At 42.5% G+C, this 20,669-nt stretch overlaps 1 protein-coding gene across 4 annotated transcripts in view; it reads left to right on the plus strand.

The window, feature by feature from the left end:
* The first annotated feature begins 15,058 nt into the window (after positions 1–15,058).
* The window catches only part of USO1 (USO1 vesicle transport factor), a 96,592-nt gene continuing 90,981 nt past the window's right edge, over positions 15,059–20,669 (plus strand). For all 4 annotated transcript variants that reach the window (XM_011927197.1, XM_011927196.1, XM_011927198.1 and 1 more), the window contains exon 1: positions 15,059–15,421. In XM_011927197.1, the coding sequence (XP_011782587.1) occupies positions 15,356–15,421 (66 nt within the window). In that variant the 5' untranslated portion in view covers positions 15,059–15,355. The remainder of the gene's footprint in view (positions 15,422–20,669) is intronic.

Raw genomic sequence — 20,669 nt, forward strand, 5'->3', positions numbered from 1 at the left:
AAAAAAAAAAAAAAAAAAAAAAAAATACATATAATATAAAATAATGGAAAGGAAAGGAAGAATGAAAGGGAAGGAGAAAGAGATGGTACCAAAGAGGATGGCATGAAATTCAGGCTTGGGCATCAGCTGCAACATGGAGCTCCTTGGGACTCTCCTCCCTAGCAAACTAGTAGTTTTGTTCCAGATGACATTTGTCTTCCACAACTGTTTCTACTTAATTTGTTCCCTAAGTCTGTTGTTATGTGTCATAAAAAAGAAAAGCTGGAAATTATGGAACAATTGAAAGAAGAAATAATCACACAAAACCCTCCCATCAAAATACAACTACTCTTACCAGATTTTGAATGTCCTCAACACAAAGAAATGACAACTGTTTGAGGTGATGGATATGCTAATTACCCTAATTTGATCATTACACATTGTATACATGTATTGAAAAGTCATATTATACCCCATATACATGTACGATTATGTGTCAACTTAAACAATGTTTTTATATATATATATATATACACACACATATATACACACACACACTCTTACTACATTTCCTTCTAAGCTTTTTCCTGTGTAAATATTTTAAACTTAGCTGGGATCATTCAGTAATTTCCTATCTTGATTTATTCCCTTTATACCATCATTTTAAATTTCTGTCACATACTAACATTATTTTGAGGCACATGATCTCATCATGCTCAACGTAAAATTCTCAGTTAAATAAAGTGAGATTTTACTGCCAACTGGTATTAAATTTTCATGTTTTTTCACATTGATTCTGTGACAAGAGAATGTTAAAATTCCAATTCTTACAACTGACATGAGAGGAAAGATTTTTACAGTTCCCTCTTTCTGTTAAATATTTTTTAAACTGCAAAGAATCAATACAACACATCATTGTGTTTATTAATAAAGCTGAGCAAATGCCTTTATTCTCTGAGTATTTTCCCCTCCTAGGTCTCTCTAGATTATGATCACTGGGAGAATAAATGAATAACCATTAACCCCAAAAGTGAACAATTGTCTTGAACTATAAGGGAGTTGAAAATATCCAAATACAAAGAAATTTGCATCAGGCTTTTTACTTAATATACACATAATGTTGTCTTCATCTAGTATATAAGACCATGCCACAAACAGTTCTGTAGATTAATACAGTATAGAAGTAGTCTTAGTTATATAGCTGAAGGGAGTGACAAAAGATTTAAGAGAATATAGAATTGCTAAAACCAGCAAAAGGAAACTATAGTATAGTGACTAAACTAGAGTTGCAGATGTGCTCTGCCACTTACTAGCTATGTGACCAAAAGTGATCAAAAAACGAAAAACAAATAAACAAAACCCTGTTCCCACAGGTTAGGGATGGGTATTTTTAAGTATCAACCACAATTCAATTTAATCCTTACACCAATGCTATTAGGTTGGCAAGATGCTTACCCAGTTTTGATCCTACCTTCTATTGAGAGAATATGTCCATATCAAAACAAAACAAAATAATTCATTTCCCAGGCACTCTGGCAGCTAAGAATGGACATAGTTCCTAACAAAATAGGTAGAAGTTGAAAGATGGAGATTCCCGGAACACTTTTCATATAGGAGGCAGACTGGCAACCACCAATGATTCAGGCAAGAACATGAAAGGATGTTAAAATTGGGGAGTGAAAGTTTGATGAGAAACAGGATTTTTTTTTTTTTTTTTTTTTTTTGAGACGGAGTCTCGCTCTGTCGCCCAGGCTGGAGTACAGTGGCCGGATCTCAGCTCATTCTCCTGCCTTAGCCTCCCAAGTAGCTGGGACTACAGGCGCCTGCCACCTCGCCCGGCTAGTTTTTTGTATTTTTTTTAGTAGAGACGGGGTTTCACCGTGTTAGCCAGGATGGTCTCGATCTCCTGACCTCGTGATCCGCCCGTCTCGGCCTCCCAAAGTGCTGGGATTACAGGCTTGAGCCACCGCGCCCGGCCGAGAAACAGGATATTTACACAGTATTAAAGCATGTTCCCAAATGATACTAATTACAAGGGGAAAAAATAGTAACTGTACAATGGAGAAGACTGATAGACAGTACTGTAAACTATTAATCAAAAGTGATATCACTGGCAGGGAGTGGTGGCTCCTGCCTGTAATCCTGGCATTTTGGGAGGCCAAGGTGGAGGACTGCTTGAGGCCAGGAGTTCAAGACCAGCCTGGGCAACACAGCAAGACTCTCTACAAAAATGAAAATAAAATAAATTAGGCATGTTGACAAGTGCCTGTAGTCCTAGCGACTCAGGAGGCTGGAGCAGGAGGATCCCTTGAGCCTAGAAATGTGAAGTTACAGTGAGCTACGAATGGGTCACTGTACTGTAGCCTAGGCAACACAGTAAGACCCCGTCTCAAAAACCAAAAACAAACCAAAAAAGTGATATCACTAATAATGGGAAAAACAGATGTCATGTACTTTCTGACAGGATGAGAAGGACAACACTTCTGTGATATTCCAATTGTGAGGCAGGATCAGACAAACCTAAATTGAGGGGCATTCTACAAAATAACTCACCAATACTGTACTCGCCAAAGCATCAAGACTATGAAAGACAGAGACAGATGGAATAACTACTTCAGATTAAAGACAGCTAAGGAGACATGACATCTAAATACAACATATAATCCTGAATTCGATCCTAGACCAAAAGATAAAAAACTTTTTCCCCAAAAAGGAAATTAGTGGGACTACTGCCCAAATTTGAGTAAGGCCTGTAGATTAATTAGATAATGGCAGTGTATCAGTATTCATTGCTTGGTTTTGATTATTAAAATCATTAAGAAAATACGTTTGTCTTTAGGAATTAGACACTGCAGTATGTAGGTGGTCAAGTGACATTATGCCTACAATTCCTCTCGCATATTCAGGAGGAAAATATATACATTTAAAGAAAAGAAATAATGCCGGGCACGGTGGCCCACACCTGTAACCCCAGCACTTTGGGAGGCCGAAGCAGGCAGATCACCTGAGGTCAGGAGTTTGAGACCAGCCTGGCCAACATGGCAAAACGCCATCTCTACTAAAAATACAAAAAATTAACTGGCTGTGGTGGCGGGTGCCTGTAATGCCGGCTACTCGGGAGGTAGAGGTAGGAGAATCACTTGAACTTGGGAGGCGAAGATTGCAGTGAGTCGAGATCATGCTACTGCCCTCCAGCCTGGGCAACAAAAGTGAAACTCCATCTCAGAAAAAAAGAAAAGAAATGAAATGATAAAGTGAATGGGGTAAAAAGGTTCACCTTTTGCCATCTTTCTGCAATTCTGAAATTAGTTCAATATAAAAAGTTAAAAGGATAGAAGAATGGGAAAGGCATACTCACTTGTAGGTACTTTTTCCCCTTCACCTTTGCCCCTTTTCCTGCCCAGAATAAGAAATGTGATGCTGGAGATAGAACAGTCAGCCTGTAACCTCAGGCTAAGGATGCCTGCACAGAAAAACTCCAGCTTGCATCCAAGCTGGCATCCTACAGCCTCTGTTGTTAGTGCTACACTGCCTACCTCCTAATTTATTTAAGACACTCTTTAGTTTGGTTTTCTATTGCAGCACGTGGTAATCACAATTGATACAGCAAAGTTAAAATAATTTGCCCAAGGTTACAGCAGTCCAAAAGTGGCAAGGTCTGTCTAGGTTTGCAAAGAAAACATGCTTTTCTGGTCTATATCATGCTGAAGTCTAGGCTTCTCTCTCTGTGAAACAGGAATAAGAATTTCTAGCAGTACAGAATGAAAAACACACAGGAGAGTGCCTATGGCAGGGCCTGGCACAGAGGACAGAGGCTCAAATGTTTGCCGAATCAATAATTCAAGAAACCAAGCACATCTGTTTTCAGTATTCTGGTATACTGAGCTATTTTAAGTACTGAAAAAAAAAATGTATTTAAGTGGGTGCAGTACTCTAGCTGCTGCAGATATTAGTCAGCAATTTCATTCAGTTTCTTGGATCTCTCTCACACTCGATCCTCTTCCTCTTCTTTGCCTACTGTCTCCTTCACAGAAATTCTTACACCCTCTCTTTGTCCATCAGCTCCTGCAAACTCATGTCCCTACCAAAGGGGCAGAGTATGGATCCCATGTGAAAAGCTCTCTGAACAAAGTGGCTTATTCAGCTGGCGCAGGCAAGTGTTAGACCACAAGAAGGACCATCCTTCCCAGGTTGCCAGAAAAAAATCAAAACTGTTGCTTTGCACCAGGGAAGCCTAGCCTCTGACCAGAGCTAAGCAGCTATCCAGAGGCTGAGGCTCAAAAAGCTTCATGCAACAGAGTTAAAGATGCAGGAAAGACATTGAATGCTAATCAACCTATCAGACATGCCCCAGGGCTTTTCTGAAGCTCATAGCAATCACTAATATATGTTAAAATGAAATGTGTTAAATACTCCTTTCACTGATTTGTTTTAAACCGGACAAATTATGAACTTTTTAAAAAACAAAGATCCTGGTATTTATTACACCATAAATACCAAAATACCAGTATAGTCATTTTTCTCTGACCCAGATACTAGAACCAGACCTAGATACCAGCACCCTCACAGGAAGGAGACCGGCTGGTGCAATAACCTATACAGACCTTGTATTCTGAGCTATTTAGGAGTCAATAATACTCACATACTTGGGAAAGAGGGAGCACATCTAGGACTAGGGTCTAGGTCACTTTGGGTCACAGACTTTGTGCCTCTGTCCTGAAAAGGCCACGAGTGTGGGTACTGGCAGTGGGGAGAGGGCAGTGGGAAGGGCAAGTTGGAGCTTTTCTAGTTCTTTTTTTTCCCCCAGAGACACAGTCTTGCTCTGTCACTCAGGCTGGAGTGCAGTGGTGCAATCTCAGCTCACTGCAACCTCCGCCTCACAGGTACAAGAGATTCTTGTGCCTTGGCCTCCCAAGTAGCTGGGACCACAGGCATATGACATGATGCCCAGTCAGCTAATTTTTTGTATTTTTAGTAAGATGAGGTTTCCCATGTTGGCCAGGCTAGTCTCAAACTCTTGAGCTCAGGTGATCTGCCCGCCTCAGCCTCCCAAAGGGCTGGAATTACAGGCATGAGCCACCATACCCGGCCCTGTTCTAGTTCTTGTTTTTGTTTTTTGTTGTTATTGTTGGTTTGTTGTTGTTGTTGTTGTTGTTGTTTTTGGAGATGGAGTTTTGCTCTTGTTGCCCAGGCTGGAGTGCAGTGGCGTGATCTCCACTCACCGCAACCTCTGCCTCCCAGATTCAAGCGATTCTCCTGCCTCGGCCTCCTGAGAAGCTGGGATTACAGGCATGCACCATCATGCCTGGCTAATTTTGTATTTCTAGTCGATACGGAGTTTCTCCACGTTGGTCAGGCTGGTCTCGAACTCCCAACCTCAGGTGATCCACCCGCCTCGGCCTCCCAAAGTACTGGGATTACAGGCGTGAGCCACCATGCCCAAGCTCTTCTAGTTCTTTCTACTACCCACAACTAGTATGGTGTTTGTGCGATCCTGTAAGGAAGCATCAGGGAACAGAGGCCAAAGACAAGACTTCCCTCCTTTGTGTCTTTGTAGTTACAATGTTCTCATCTTCTATCCCTCTGCCCATGGACTCCTAAGCTACTGGCAGAAAATTATGTGCACACCCAACTCCCTCTCCTTTTCCCAAACCACCTGCCTATGCCAGTTCTGGACCCTCCACATAACATCTGCAGGTTACTGAGCACATCCGGATTATCTGCCTGGTGTATTTGTCAATCACAGGCCATTGGCATCTTATAGTCAACTTCATTGAAAAACTGGAATTACGGCCGGGCACGGTGACTCATGCCTGTAATCCCAGCACTTTGGGAGGCTGAGGCGGGTGGGTCTTCAGGAGTTTGAGACCAGCCTGGGCAACATGGTGAAACCCCATCTCTACAACAAAATAAAATAAAAATTAGCTGGGTGTGGTAGTGCACACCTGTAGTCCCAGCTATGCAGGAGAATGAGATGGGAGGATCGCTTGAGCCTGGGAGAAGGGGGTTGCAGAGAGGGGACCTTGGAAGTATGTGCTGACTTTGGAAAGTTTTGGCCAGATCAGCTACCATCTGCTGGCCTGGAGACCCAGTCTACCTTGACAGATTGTACTCTGATCTCAAGAGACAACTGTGCCACTCCCTCCCACCACAAATACTTGCTTGGGGCATAGCCTCAGGCAAACGACAGAGATCAGCTGCAACTGTTCTAAAATCATAGGTTGCTGGGAAGTTGGCAATGACTCCATTAAAAATCATCTTAAGCTTACATGGAATCTTGGCATCAGCCAATGTGAACTTCAAAGGCTTTGGTCTAGCTATCGAATGGGACAGTAAAAACTGCAACTCTACCCTGGCTATTCAGGACATACTTGTTTAGCTGGCTTGAGGTGTTGGGGGAGACACAATGGTATTGGGAGGTAACAGTCAAATTCTCCACAAGAAACAGTGCTAGGGCCTGGATCTGATAAACTTGTCCCTCGATAAACAGTTTTATAAAAAGTCCTTTGGCCAGGCGTGATGGCTCATGCCTGTAATCCCATCACTTTGGGAGGCCGAAGCGGGTGGGTCACAAGGTAAGGAGATGAGACCATTCTGGCCAACATGGTGAAACCCTGTCTCTAATAAAAATACAAAAATTAGCTGAGTGTGGTGGAACACACCTATAATCCCAGCTACTTGGGAGGTTGAGGCAGGAGAATAGCTTGAACCTGGGAGGCAGAGATTGCAGGGAGCCGAGATTGCGCCACTGCACTCCAGCCTGGAGACAGAGCAAGACTCTATCTCAAAAAAAAAAAAATACAGGCTGGGCACAGTGGCTCATGCCTGTAATCCCAGCACTTTAGGAGGCCGAGGCAGGTAGATCATGAGGTTAGGAGATTGAGTTCATCCTGGCTAACATGGTGAAACACCGTCTCTACTAAAAAAATACAAAAAATTAGCCGGGCGTGGTGGCGGGCATCTGTAGTCCCAACTACCTGGGAGGCTGAGGCAGGAGAATGGCGTGGACCCAGGAGGCAGAGCTTGCAGTTAGCCGAGATCATGCCACTACACTCCAGTCTGGGTGACAGAGCAATACTCAGTCTCAAAAAAAAAAAAAAACCAAATACAATAAAATAAAATTAAAATTAAAAAGTTCTTTGGAAATGAAAATGGGATTTCCTAATTTCGGTGTTTCTTCTTTTTTTTTTTTTAGGTGTTTCATAAGTAATTCTGCTTATTGTATTTTCTTAAAAATGAAAACACACCTGGATTATACTTTCTTTAAAAAAAAGGGTATAGATTTGTTTGCTGATTTAAGTACAATGCAATGTCAAATTACTTGTATTAAATAATGTAACATGATCTTTTGAATCTTTGCAGAGAGGCAGAACTTATGCTAGCATACACTAGTGATAATGCTGGAAAAATAATTTCAAAAAAAACTGGCAAGCAGTTTAAGTACGTTAGGGGATACAGTGAACATATATTGTTTTTCTTATCCTGATGAACATTCTCCTGGCATACTATTCCAGATTTCCTAGGAGAAACGTGAATGTCCCTGTTCCCCAGCTCTTATGCCATATGCTTTAAGATGAGATGAAGACTTCTACTCCTTGCTTTAGGGGTGGGAATGTGACTCAAGGCCAATCAGAACATCTCAAACCTTAAACTACAGGAACTGGCTCACCACATTAGGCATGCGACCCAATCAGGTTCAATGAATCACAAGGAGACTTTTGCTGGAACTCTTAGGAGAGAGGTTGGGAGTCTTCTTTGATGAACTTGGGCCTAGGATACTAGGACTATAGTTCCTGGCAGCCATCTTGCCCCTCATGGAGCCAGAGAAAAAAAACCAAAAACAATAAGGAGAGCAGAGTCCAGAAATAGTGGAAACCCAGATCATAGGGAAATTGGTTTATACCCCAGATTAAGCCTCATATGAAGTAAAAGACTTGTCAGTAACATGAGCTAGTAGGGTTGGAGTTGAAGACTTACAGGGTAGTATCTTTAAATGTTCAGTTGTTAAGAAATTGATAATACCAAAGATGATCAGGGTCTCCACTGTAATCATTGAGTACTTACTATGTTTCAAGTACTAAGCAATATAAACTTTACAGATACTATCTAATAAAATCCCAAAAACAACCACAGGAGGCTACAATTACCATTCCTTTAAAAAATAGTAAAGCAGGAACTCTGGGCTCTATAGCATGTGAGACACCTCAACCATTCTAAGTCCTTACCTTGGTCTCATTTCTTTTTTTTTTTTTTTTTTTTTGAGACGGAGTTTCACTCTTGTTGCCCAGGCTGGAGTGCAATGGCAAGATCCTGGCTCACTGCAACCTCCGCCTCCCGGTTTAAGCAATTCTCCCGCCTCAGCCTCCTTAGTAACTGGGATTACAGGCATGCACCACCACGCCCAGCTAATTTTGTATTTTTAGTAGAGATGGGGTTTCTCCATGTTGGTCAGGCTGGTCTCGAACTCCCGACCTCAGGTGATCCACCAGCCTCAGCCTCCCAAAGTGCTGGGATTACAGGGGTGAGTCACCGTGCCTTGCCTGGTCTCATTTCTCATCTCCTGAGAGAGGTAGCTGTCCAACATTCTAGCCTCTGAATCTTTTTGTTCAAATGAAATAGGAAGTCTAAACAAATGAAACCAATCAAATGGGGCCGGATGGGGGCCCAGAACCTTCTTTTTTTTTTTTTTTTTTTTTGAGAAAGGGTCTCACTCCGTCACCTGGGCTGGAATGCAGTGGCACAATGTTGACTCACTGCAACTTCAAGCGATTCTCATGCCTCAGCCTCCTGCGCATAGCTGGAATGATAGGCCACCACGCCCAGCTACCAGAACCTTCTTTCTTCCACTCTCCTCTCCCAAGGATTTCCTAAGGCTTTTAAAAATATTTGCGCAGTGGCTCACACACTTTGTGATGCTGAGGCAGGCGCATCACGAGGTCAGGAGATTGAGGCCATCCTAACTAACACGGTGAAAACCCATCTCTACTAAAAATACAAAAGATTACCCAGGCATGGTGGCACGTGCCTCTACTCCTAGTTACTTGAGAGGCTGAGGCAGGAGAATCGCTTGAACCTGGGAGGTGGAGGTTGCAGTAAGCCGAGATCGTGCCACTGTACTCCAGCCTGGGTGACAGAGCGAGGCACCATCTCAAAATAAATAAATAAATAAATAACAAAATAAAAATATTTTGAAGCCTGGGGCAATTGGCTCACACCTGCAATCCCAGTATCTTGGGAGGTTGAGGCGGGAGAATAGCTTGAGGCCGGGAGTTTGACACCAGTCTGGGCAATGTAGCAAGACTTCATCTCTACCAAAAAAAAAAAAAAACTAGCCAGGCATGATGGTGTGCACCTGTAGTCCTAGCTACTCAGGAGGCTGAGGCAGAAAGAGCTCTTGAGCCCAGGAATTCCAGGATGCGGTGAGCCATGATTGCACCACTGCACTCTAGCCCGGGTGATACAGTGAGAGCCTGTCTCCAAAAAAAAAAAAAAAAAAATTGAAAAGCACTTCATGAGACACAATAAGAAAGGACAAGGAAGCCCTCTATATATTGATATGGACCAATCTCCAAGACATATTAAATTGGAAAAAGCCTGGTGTGGAACAGCGTATACAATGTGCTGTATTTATGTGTGTTACTAAAAAAATGAGGAGGCTATAGATATATTTGTATATCAGTAAGGATTTAAAGAATTGTAAACATTGATTGCCTGGATGTCCAAGGAGTGGCAAGGAGACTTTTTACTATATACCCCTTTGTACTTTTTATTTTAACGATATGAATGTATTACCTGTCTAAGAGAAAAGAAAGCCACTCTATTAGGGTAGTGCATCTCCAAGCACAATGGGTTGACCATGGGGATACTGAGATGGTTCTTTCATGGGCTGAGATCTGATTCTAAAAATATAAGTCCTTTCTTTCACCAAGATTTATCTTTACATATGATAAAAGGTAATTACTAAGCTGGTCATTAAAGGATGCCAAAATAGACAAAACTAAAACTAGCATGTTAATAGGATCTGAAGACCCTAATTCAGACTCTACTGAGAAAATCTGAGTGCTAAGCAATGTTTAGCAACAATGCAGAGTTTCTACCCCTAGGCATACAAGCCAATAGCAGGAAATTTCTCAATTAGGGAATTCATCCATTAAAGAGTTACCAACTTCCTAATATGTGCCAGATGCTGTGCTAAGCACTAGGGATAAAGCAATTTACAAAAGAACTAAAATCTTTGCCCTGATGGGGGTAGTCTTCTGGTGGGTGGAAACAGACAATAAACAAGATAAATATGTAAAATATATACTGTATTTCAATAATCCTACAATGCACATTCTCCCCCCATTTTCTGAAGCCTGAAATTCAGATCTTTTGGCAATTTTTTTTTTCTTTCTCTAAGGTACACTTAATAGCATAGTAGATCTCATGAAATATGGCAACATAGTGTATATGGGAGAATAATGTATCAGACTCATTAAGGGCTACAAGGAAAATAAGCAGAGCAGAGAAAAAAGGAGTATGAGGAGGTTACAACTTAGGGTGTCAGGAAAGATCTACGTAACATTTGAGCTGACTTAAAGAAGGTGAAGAGTGACCCTTACCTTTATGTGGATGGAGAAGCAAGCATCCCAAATACAGGAAACAACAATTGCAAACGGCATAAAGAGGGGAGAAAGTCTCACACCAAGGAAGCCAGGTGGTGTGGCTGGAGAGGAGTAAGTGGGATGGAATGAAGCAAAGGAGATGAGATAAGGGAGGTAAGGGCCAGGTTATGTATGGACTTGCAGGCCACATTTCTACTTAGTGCATAATCATTGTCTTGTGTCTAGAAAGGTAGGATAATGTTTTACATAAGAGCGCAAGCTTTGGAGCCAGATTGCCAATTTATGCCCCAGCCGTGCCTCTTCCTAGCTTATATGATATTGGTCAAGTTACTCTCTTGACCTGTTTCCCCATCTGCAAAATAAGGCTAATAACCTACCCACCTTATAGGATTGTTGTGAGAATTAAGCAAATTATTTTATATAAAGAACCTTGAACAAAGCCTGGCAAATGAAAGCACTATGTGTCTGATACGGTTACTGATTAGTCACGGATTTTCAGTGCTGCTTCCTATAAATTGAAATCATCGATTAATTTTGCTATACATTGTTTGGTTAATTAATATAATGTCTACTTGTATCACCAATGTTTGTGGACACTGATTTTCCAGCAACCAGTCTTTTTTTTTTTTTGAGACGGGCTCTGTCCCCCAGGCTGGAGTGCAGTGGCGCGATCTTGGCTCACTGCAAGCTCTGCCTCCTGGGTTCACTCCATTCTCCTGCCTCAGCCTCCAGTAGCCGGGACCACAGGCGCCCGCCACCATACCCAGCTAATTTTTTGTATTTTTTTAGTAGAGACGGGGTTTCACCGTGTTAGCCAGGATAGTCTCGATTTCCTGACCTCGTGATCCGCCCGCCTCGGCCTCCCAAAGTGCTGGGATTACAGGCGTGGGTGTGAGCCACCATGCCTAGCCTTTTTTTTCTTTTTTTTTTTTGAGATGGAGTTTCACTCTTGTTGCCCAGGCTGGAGTGCAAGGGCGCAATCTCTGCTCACTGCAAAGATTCAAGCAATCCACCTCCTGGGTTCAAGCAAATCTCCTGCCTCAGCCTCCCCAGTAGCTGGGATTACAGGCAAGCACCACCATGCCCAACTAATTTTGTATTTTTAGTAGACACGGGGTTTCTCCATGTTGGTCAGGCTGGTCTGGACTCCCAACCTCAGATGATCCTCCCGCCTCAGCCTCCCAAAGTGCTGGGATTACAGGTGTGAGCCACCTCGCCCAGCCTCAACTAGTCTTTTTTTTTTTTTTTGAGACAGGGTCTCACTCCATCCTCACAGCTGGAGTGCAGTGGCACAATCATGACTCACTGCAGCCTCGATCTCCCAGGCTCAAGCAATCCTCCTACACCCTCCCAAGTAAGTGGGACTACTGGCTGGGAATACAGGCGCGTGCCATCATGCTCAGCTAACATTTTATTTTTTGTAGAGACGGGGTTTTGCCACATTGCCCAGGCTGGTGTCAAACTCCTGAGCTTAATTAATCCTCCCACCTTGGCCTCCCAAAGTGCTGGGATTACAGGTGTGAGTCATGTCTTTAAAAACCTATATACGATACTGAAGGGGCTTATAACCTAGCAAAATAATAAATAAATAAAAACCTATCTACGATAGATTTCAAATACAAATGATCATTTATAGTTATCCTCCCAAGCAGGCATAGACAACATTCTACTCACTACCACCCCAACTAAAAAACAATCTTATGCAATTATATTTCGTTGTTTTTGCTGAGTTTTCCACTAGAAAGTAAGAAAGGATAGAAATAGTGGGGCACTGAAAAAAGCAATTTGAAAAACTGAATTTCAAACCAATGAATTTTGTTTGTTGATCTACTGTCAGGTTTGGTTTAGAAAAAGAAGAATCATTCTTACTTTTGATTATGTGTATTTTAATGATTCATGGGACTCTCATCCTGAATGCTTAGATTTATGAAAGTCAGACGTATAACAGTGCAAGTCAGGCCGTCACAATTTTTTCATGTTTTCTCTTCCTTTATTAACTCAGGTAGTTCCTGAGCATCTACCATATTAAAGGAATTATACTAGATGATTAAAGGGTGCAAACAGTAATACAACACAGTCCCTGACTTTTCTCACTCTACAAAATCAGTAGAAGTGGATTAATATGTAACTCTTCCTCTAAAATAAGGAGTCCATCTCATGGTTGTTCTCTAGTGACAATGCCTCTGGGATCCCACCTTCATCACCTTTGCACCCAACTGTCCATCACTCCTGTGCAGGGGATGCTGCTAGGGAAGAAAACAGGTCAAATGCAGGGAAAACTCATAGTAAGCTGTCACTACTATATTCACTAAAGGACAGTAACCTACTGTACCCACCAAAGTTTAAAACAAAACAGGACATTTGACAAGGCTGGTGCCTTTAAACAACTTTGCTAAAATGTCAAGGCACTCTTTTTAATTACTAAATAAGAGGAGTAATAGACATTTGTGGCCCACTCCATCTATGAGCCTCATTCCTGATGATGGGGTAGAGTGAGGTTCAGGAAGTAGGTGAAGTGAGGTTCAGGGAGGGGTGAAGCTTAGGGGCTTAAGTGAAGCTCTTTGCATGCATTTCTTAGTAATAAAAATGCTGAGTAATTTACTACTTTTTTAGGCTGCAACAAAATGCTCCCATGGAAAATGTCTACGGTAAAATGTCAAGTGTGTAGTTTTAAAGCAGAGGACAATGCTTAGTGCACAGTATTTTTGGCAGTATGACCCCACTATTCTCCAAGTTGCCCAGGCTTAAAACGCTGGCCCTAGGAAACACATTGCCTATGATGTGTTCCCTACAGTTTCACTTTACAGATTAAAAAAAGGGAACCTCCTCCTTAGTATAATATTCATATATTCTTTCAATTATTTATTAATTTATCCATCAATATCACCTTTTATGAGACAGTGGTAAGCAAGAGATATAAAATGAATAAAACAGTCCTGCCCTTAACAGTTTGGTTTAGCAAGCATTTATTGAATGTACACCATATACAGTATTAATAACTGCAAAGTGCTAACATATAGATATGTACCCTAGATTTTAGGGAACGCTTTCAAGAATGATGCCAGAGTTGAGTCTTAAGGAATAGCAGGAGTTTGCTTGATGAAGAGAAGGGAGGGGAAGGGCATATCCAGGTCTGAGAAAAATGCCCAGAGTATGTGGGGGAGGCAGGAGCTGAAAAAGTAGGCAGGAACTAGATCATAACAGGCCTGTATGACAAACTAAAGAGTTTGGACTTTATTCTGGAAAGAATGGGGAACTGGAGGATTTTAAGAGGACTGACATGAACAGATGTTTTGTTGTTGTTAGTCTCACCCAAGGATGGACTGGAGATTGGACTGGAAGGAAGCCAGGGCTGAATGCAGACAAACTAGTTAGGAGGCTGTTGCTGTAATCTCAACGAGAAATGATGAGAAGAACATAATCTATGTCACAGGCATCGAGGATGGAGAGCAGAGGACCTATTTGAGAAATATTCTATAAACAGAAATGATAGGACATGACTATTGATTGGACACGTGTGGGTGGAAAGCCAGAGTCTAAGATTCTTCCCAGCTTCCTGTCTAGCTTAGGCAATTATTTGGACAGTGGTACTACTGAGCACGGCACGCACGCAGTAGAAGCATATTGACTTTTTTCTTTAAGGGAGGCAGGGGTAGATGACGAGTTCAATTTTAAATGCTGAATCTGAGACCCGTGGGGAATCCAAGGGGAGAGGTGCATGAGTCAGTTAGCTAACTAGACCTGTGCTTTTTAGCCTCAAGAAATTTACAAGACAATTCCAGAAGCATGTGTACTGACAACCTCACTGCCAAAGGAACAGGCATATCAACTAGAGAAAATGACATTTTTTCATGTTAAAAAAAAAATGGAAAACACAGGGGTTGAGAGTTAATAACAAAACATTATGTTACTCGCCGAACTGACATAGCAGAACAATGTATTTCTTTAGCAAGCTAAATGTAGGGTTTGGTGGGTTTCCTCCTGATGACACTTGAAAATAGAGGTGTACCTGGTGTTTAGATCTAGGAATTCCTTTCAGCAGGTTTGAAGAGAAAGAGCTGAGAAATGCGCCCTCCAGTGGCAGTGGAATGAGGGGTTTCTAGTAACCCTTTTTACCACCAAACAAAGCTCTGTAAATAAATGCAATTTACCGGGATCAGAAAGCCACAACGCTGGTACTAGTAAACCGTCAAACCAAGCGAACCCTCCCAGGGGCCAGGAACCCTTACCTGTCACGTCGGCCGAAGGAAAAATTTCACTTTCGACTCAACAAAATAAGACCTCAGATTTGATAGCTTGCAGTAAGTCCCGCTTGGCAACAATTAAACACCCTGCAAGTCGAAACGCGTAGTCTAATCAAATCCTCTCCAGCCTGCAGGGCCGGGCTTCGACCACGTGGGTGGCTGCGGCCAGCAGGATCAATCCGCGAAGGGCGGGAGGAGGCGTGCCCCTGCGGCGGGAGGCGGGGCCTACGAAGTGGGTGGGGCTTCGGTGGAACCTAGCTAAGAGGTTCCTCTCGCCTCCGCTCCCCTTTTGCCTTCAACCTTCGGGCCGCCACGTAATGCCACGTCCCCGCGCATGCGCATCTTGGCCGCTGGTGGCGGCTGTTTCCGGGCTTAGGGGGCTGGAGTGGCCGCCGAGTTGGAGGCGGTGGTGGCAGCAGTAGGAGAGTGTAGAGTGCGGGATTGGGGGCCAGGCCCTGCGGAGGGCGGGGGAAGTTGTCTTCGTTTTTTTTCCGGAGGGGCCGGTAAACCTGGTGGCTGAACGGCAAGATGAATTTCCTCCGCGGGGTAATGGGGGGTCAGAGTGCCGGACCCCAGCACACAGAAGCCGAGACGGTGAGAGGAGCAGCGGGTCTGGGACTTGGGAAGGGGTCCGGGCAGGGACGGGGACGGAGCACTGGGAGACCCGAAGGTCACCTCCAGCGTCCCACCATGGAGGGGGATCCACATGCCACCTCCCCCTTTGCCCTCCTTCCGCTCCTGAAATCCCAGAGTTATTCACTGACGCCCCCAGTTCCCTCCCCGTTGCTGCGGCTCGGTCGGACTGACGGCAGCCGCGCCCCACAGCTCTGTAGGCCCCGAAGCTCGGGCTAGGAGAGTGGTCCGCAGGTGGTACCGCCCGGGAAGGGACGGTTGCGGGGCCGAGCTGGCCCGAACTGCCTCCCACGCCCCTCGGGGCCGTGGGCCCCTCCCTCCCTCCTTCCCTTTCGCCTGTGTCTGCACTGGCCGAGAGGAGCCTGAAGTCCTGCTCCCTCTTGCAGTCTGAAACTGGGGCGTTGGGGAAGACTACGAGAAGGTTTAAAACCCAGCTGTTGGTGAGAGCATGTGGCTAAGAATAAAACGATATTCTTTGAAGCACAAATCCACCTGCTCCTGTCCCATCAACTGGAAGAGCGGTCGTTCTGCCTGGTGTTATTTGTTCAGATCCCGCTTTTTGGGCTCACCCAAATATATATCATTTGGCAAATGCTACCTTGGACGTAGTAGGGATCTTTCGCGCTCAAACCTCTTTGGGGACACATCCACCGCTTTCTGCCTGAACTCATAATGACACGATTTGCAGCGTTATTAAAAAAAAGAAAAAAAAAGTTTAGCCACTGAAAACAGTGTTTAATAGTTGCTTAGATTCTAGGTTTAGAATATACTTATTTTTAAGTTTGGTTAGTGTTTAATGGAACCGAGGGTGTATGCCTTTTTGAAATAAACTTTTTATTTGAGAAGAATTTTAGATCTACATTAAAGTGACCAAGTATAACACTTTAATGGCCAACTTTGTTAATGGGATCCTGAGGGATAATATAGTAGCTTTCATTTGTCAGGCTCTTACCTTGTGCTAGGTACTATGCTGAGCGCTTTATATTCCACATTCTGCTTTCATCGTTAACTACCCTGCAAGATAGGTATTCTCACTTTAAAAGTCAAAAAATGAGGCTAAGAGAGGTGAAGTAGGCCGGACGTGGTGGCTCACGCCTCTAATCTTAGCACTTTGGGAGGCTGAGGCCGGCGGTCACCTGAGGTCGGGAGTTCGAGACCAGCCTGACCAACATGGAGAAACCCCGTCTCTACTAAAAATACAAAATTAGCTGGGCGTGGTGGTGCATGCCTGTAATCCCAGTTACTAAGGAGGCTGAGGCGGGAGAATCGCTTAAACCGGGAGGCGGAGGTTGCAGTGAGCCAGGATCTTGCCATTGCACTCCAGCCTGGGCAACAAGAGCGAAACTGTCTCAAAAGAAAAAAGAGAGAGGTGAAGTAACTTGACTAATGTCATACTGCTAGTAATAGAGCCAGGATTCAACCAAGAGGTACCTTACTTCAAAGCCTACACTTCATTGCTCATGCTTATATTTCAATACTTTTTGAGAACTTTATATAATATTAAAATTAACTGCAGCTAGTTGCAGTGACACAGGCCTATAATCCCAACTACAGGGATGCTAAGCCAGGAGGATCGCTTGAGCCCAGAAGTTTGAGACTAGCCTGGGCAACATGAAAAGACTCCATCTCAAAAAAAAAATTAACTGCACAGGTCTGGTTAGAATTGTTTAAAGCATAAGATGAAAGCTGGTATATCTGTTTCTTTCATTTGAAAATCACTCCTCTGTCTCTCACTGTCATACACAACACACGCACACATTTGGCTTCACTTATCCATTCCCACTTGGCAACAAGGCAGTCTGAGCTACCCTAGTAGAAGATCATGTTCTGTCTGGATTAACATGGTCATACCATAATCACAGCCCACCGCTTGTTTATCTGATATTTGTGATTGTGGCATCAGGTTATGAAATATGGTTTATTACAGCTTGCTTTGTGGAATTAGACCTTGATTTGAATCCTGGCTTTCCACCCCTGATTGGATTGGATGTGTAAGAGATAGCTAATACCCTCTAAGTAAAATGAAGAAAATGCCTGCTCTTCAGGATTTAATGAAGATTAAGTGAAATACGTAGAAAGAGCCTGGCACTTAGTAGTTATATAATAAGGGGTAATTTTTACTATGTGTGGGTTGAACAAAGAATACTCTTTCCTGTTTTTGTTGTTATTGGCCTTGTCACAGTGACTTCTGTAGAAAAGATGGAATGGAATTCAGAGTGTATAGGATTTTAAAGCTAGAAAGTCCTAGATAGAGGCTCTTCATTTTACAGGCACAGAGCACTAGAGCAGCTTGCACAATGTTGAAGAGTTGGAGCTAGAACATTTTGATCTTGCCACTGTGGGTGGAACAACGTCGTTTTTGTATCACAATTTCAAAATCAAGCTTGAGTATCACTTGCGTATGTTGTATGCATATACTGAAAGGGTCCTTTCTTGTTCTTGCCTAACTTTGAGTATGTACATTCAAAATTGGAAAAGTAATTTGTCTTCTATTTTTTTCTTTTTAATCACCTCCCCAATAAAGTAATTTGCCTTCTGAAAATAATTATTCCGAGGTACAGTGTGAATAAAACTTGTTTCACTATTTCATTCCACCAGGAAGTACAACAGGTAAAAGGGGTCATGGATTACTAATTTAGAAGTATTTATAGAGCATCAGTGGAGTGTATATACAATATTAGATGTTTTAATTGGTGATTTAGTCTGGCCAGGATATTTGAGTTACTAGAGCTTGGAACCCCTAGCTTCTATATTATCATTTATTATTTTGTAGTTTTTTCCATTTCTGCAAAATTAAATTTTTTTCATTGTGGCTTTCCATCTTTCTTGCTTTTTCTAACATCTTTTTCCAATGGAAGGCTTCTTTTCTTTGTCTGAATTCGACCTGTTATTTAAATTCATCATCAGTGCCTTCCCTAATCTGTACTTTCCCCCACCACATTTCAGATACTTTTTCCTTTCTGAGATACCTTTACATTTTAACTACAGTGTGCATATATCTTATTCCTTCTAGACTCTTAAAGTGTCTTTAGGGCAGGGTTCATAATGTATTTTAATCTTTGTTTTTCCACAGTAGTAGATACCCAGTAAGTACTTGTGAAATAAATGAATTATAGTTTTATTTGAAAGAAATCACAGATCTGTAATCGTAGCAACTTACACATTACTAGGTACTAAAACAATACTTTATAAAGACTAGAAATTGAAGTTCTCAAATGAAGTTCATTGTGTCAAGCTTTTTACTTAAGGGATTTTTCATATTTACTAAATGCTTCGACTGCTTTCCTGTTTTTTTTTTCTTATTGAATTTACATATCTTTTAATTGTGTGAGAGTTATGTGATCGATTGTATAGTATCTAGCTTTTCATACTCTTAATTAAGGGTAACTTTGCACTGATATTAAGATGTTCTTCAGGCAGGGGGCTCACGCCTGTAATCCCAGCACTTTAGGAGGCCAAGGCAAGTGGAGCACTTGAGGTCAGGAGTTTGAGACCAGCCTGGCCAACATAGTGAAACCCTGTTTCTACTAAAAATACAAAAATTAGCTGGACGTGGTGGCACATGCCTGTAATCCCAGCTACTCGGGAGGCAGAGGCAGGAGAATCGAGGCAGAGGTTGGCAGTGAGCAACCAGTGAGTGGTTGAGATTGCGCCATTGCATTCCAGCTTGAGTGAGAGAGCGAGACTGTCTTGAAAAGAAAGATGTTCTTCAGAACCTGTAAAGTAGTAAATATTTTATCATAGGATAGTCAATTCTATAAAGTAGTGGATATTTTAAATCCAGAATTTCATCCACATTAAACTTTTTCTGTTTTAGGGTCATGTACTTTTAAATTTTCATTTCTCTATTTTACTTGACACTGATTTCTGGTGATTGAAGCCTCTTTAGCCTTAACACAGTTTGCTGGGTGCAACTTAACATTATTAGAGTAAAAATTCTATTCGTGCTTTTGTTTTTTAGTTTTCTCTTTTTCCCTAACCACTAGACCACCAGGAACTTCATGCTTTTGAATGCTTACGCGTGCTTAGTTTTATATCTGCCTTCCGTCTAGCACCTTTTTTTGGGTGGTGGGGGGACGGAGTCTCGCTCTGTTGCCGAGGCTGGAGTGCAGTGACATAATCTCGGCTAACTGCAACCTTCGCCTCCTGGATTCAAGCAATTCTCCTGGCTCAGTCTCCTGAGTAGCTGGGACTACAGGCGCACACCACCACGCCTGGCTAATTTTTTTGTATTTTAGTAGAGATGGGGTTTCACTGTGATGCCCAGGCTGGTCTTGAACTCCTGAGCTCAGGCAGTCTGCCCACCTCAGCCTCTCAAAGTGCTAGGATTACAGGCATGAGCCACTGCGCCTGGCCCCCAACTTGTACCTTTTTTAAAGCTAGTTTCTTAAAAATTCCAAGCAAATGTTAGCTACATTTGATGATGAATCATAGAGGCATTTTCTGTTCTCAGGTTGGACCCCGAGACATGAAAGTTGCTAATGTCCATAAAAAGTATACAGAATTAGACCATTGTTACGGGGTCTCTTTCCAGATCGAACTTTCATCAACTGTCTCAGAAAGCAAGAGGGCTAGCAATATAAACACAGCCATACTTTCTTTCAATAAAAATTGTTATCAAAGAGTGTGGACTTAAATTTAGACATAGTTTTCGTTTAGTCAAGCACATTTTATACCATGTTACTATAAATGTGTAGTCTGAAATTCCTATTTGGGTTGATGTATTCTATATTAATAACCAGGTCAATGTCATAACTGGAATGTGTTTTCTCTCTTGGCCTGTTTTGCAATAACAATGTCGGAGAGAACTGTAACGATGATTTGTGTTTTGGTCACTTATATATCCAAGCACTCTTTTTAAGTAGGGCCTGTTGAATGCTACATGGCTTTTTGGAAGGTTAATTATGTAGATTATGTAGGGTTGATTTAAAAGCTAGAATCATTTAAATTTTACATGCCCTAGCGTTACCAAGGTGTGCTTCAAAAAATTTGAATAGATGTCCATGAAAAAAATTTTGTCAGCAAAGAAGTGTGTGCAATGACCAAAAACAAAGCAAAAACCTGTAATATTTATGCAAGGTTTTGTAAGCAGGCACTGTGTTATAGTTTCAGATATTTTTAAAATGTAGATAAAAAGTAAGCTGTGGCCGGGCGCGGTGGCTCAAGCCTGTAATCCCAGCACTTTGGGAGGCCGAGACGGGCGGATCAC

This window comes from Colobus angolensis, unplaced genomic scaffold, assembly GCF_000951035.1.
Source record: "Colobus angolensis palliatus isolate OR3802 unplaced genomic scaffold, Cang.pa_1.0 Scaffold70, whole genome shotgun sequence".
Lineage (NCBI taxonomy): Eukaryota > Metazoa > Chordata > Mammalia > Primates > Cercopithecidae > Colobus > Colobus angolensis.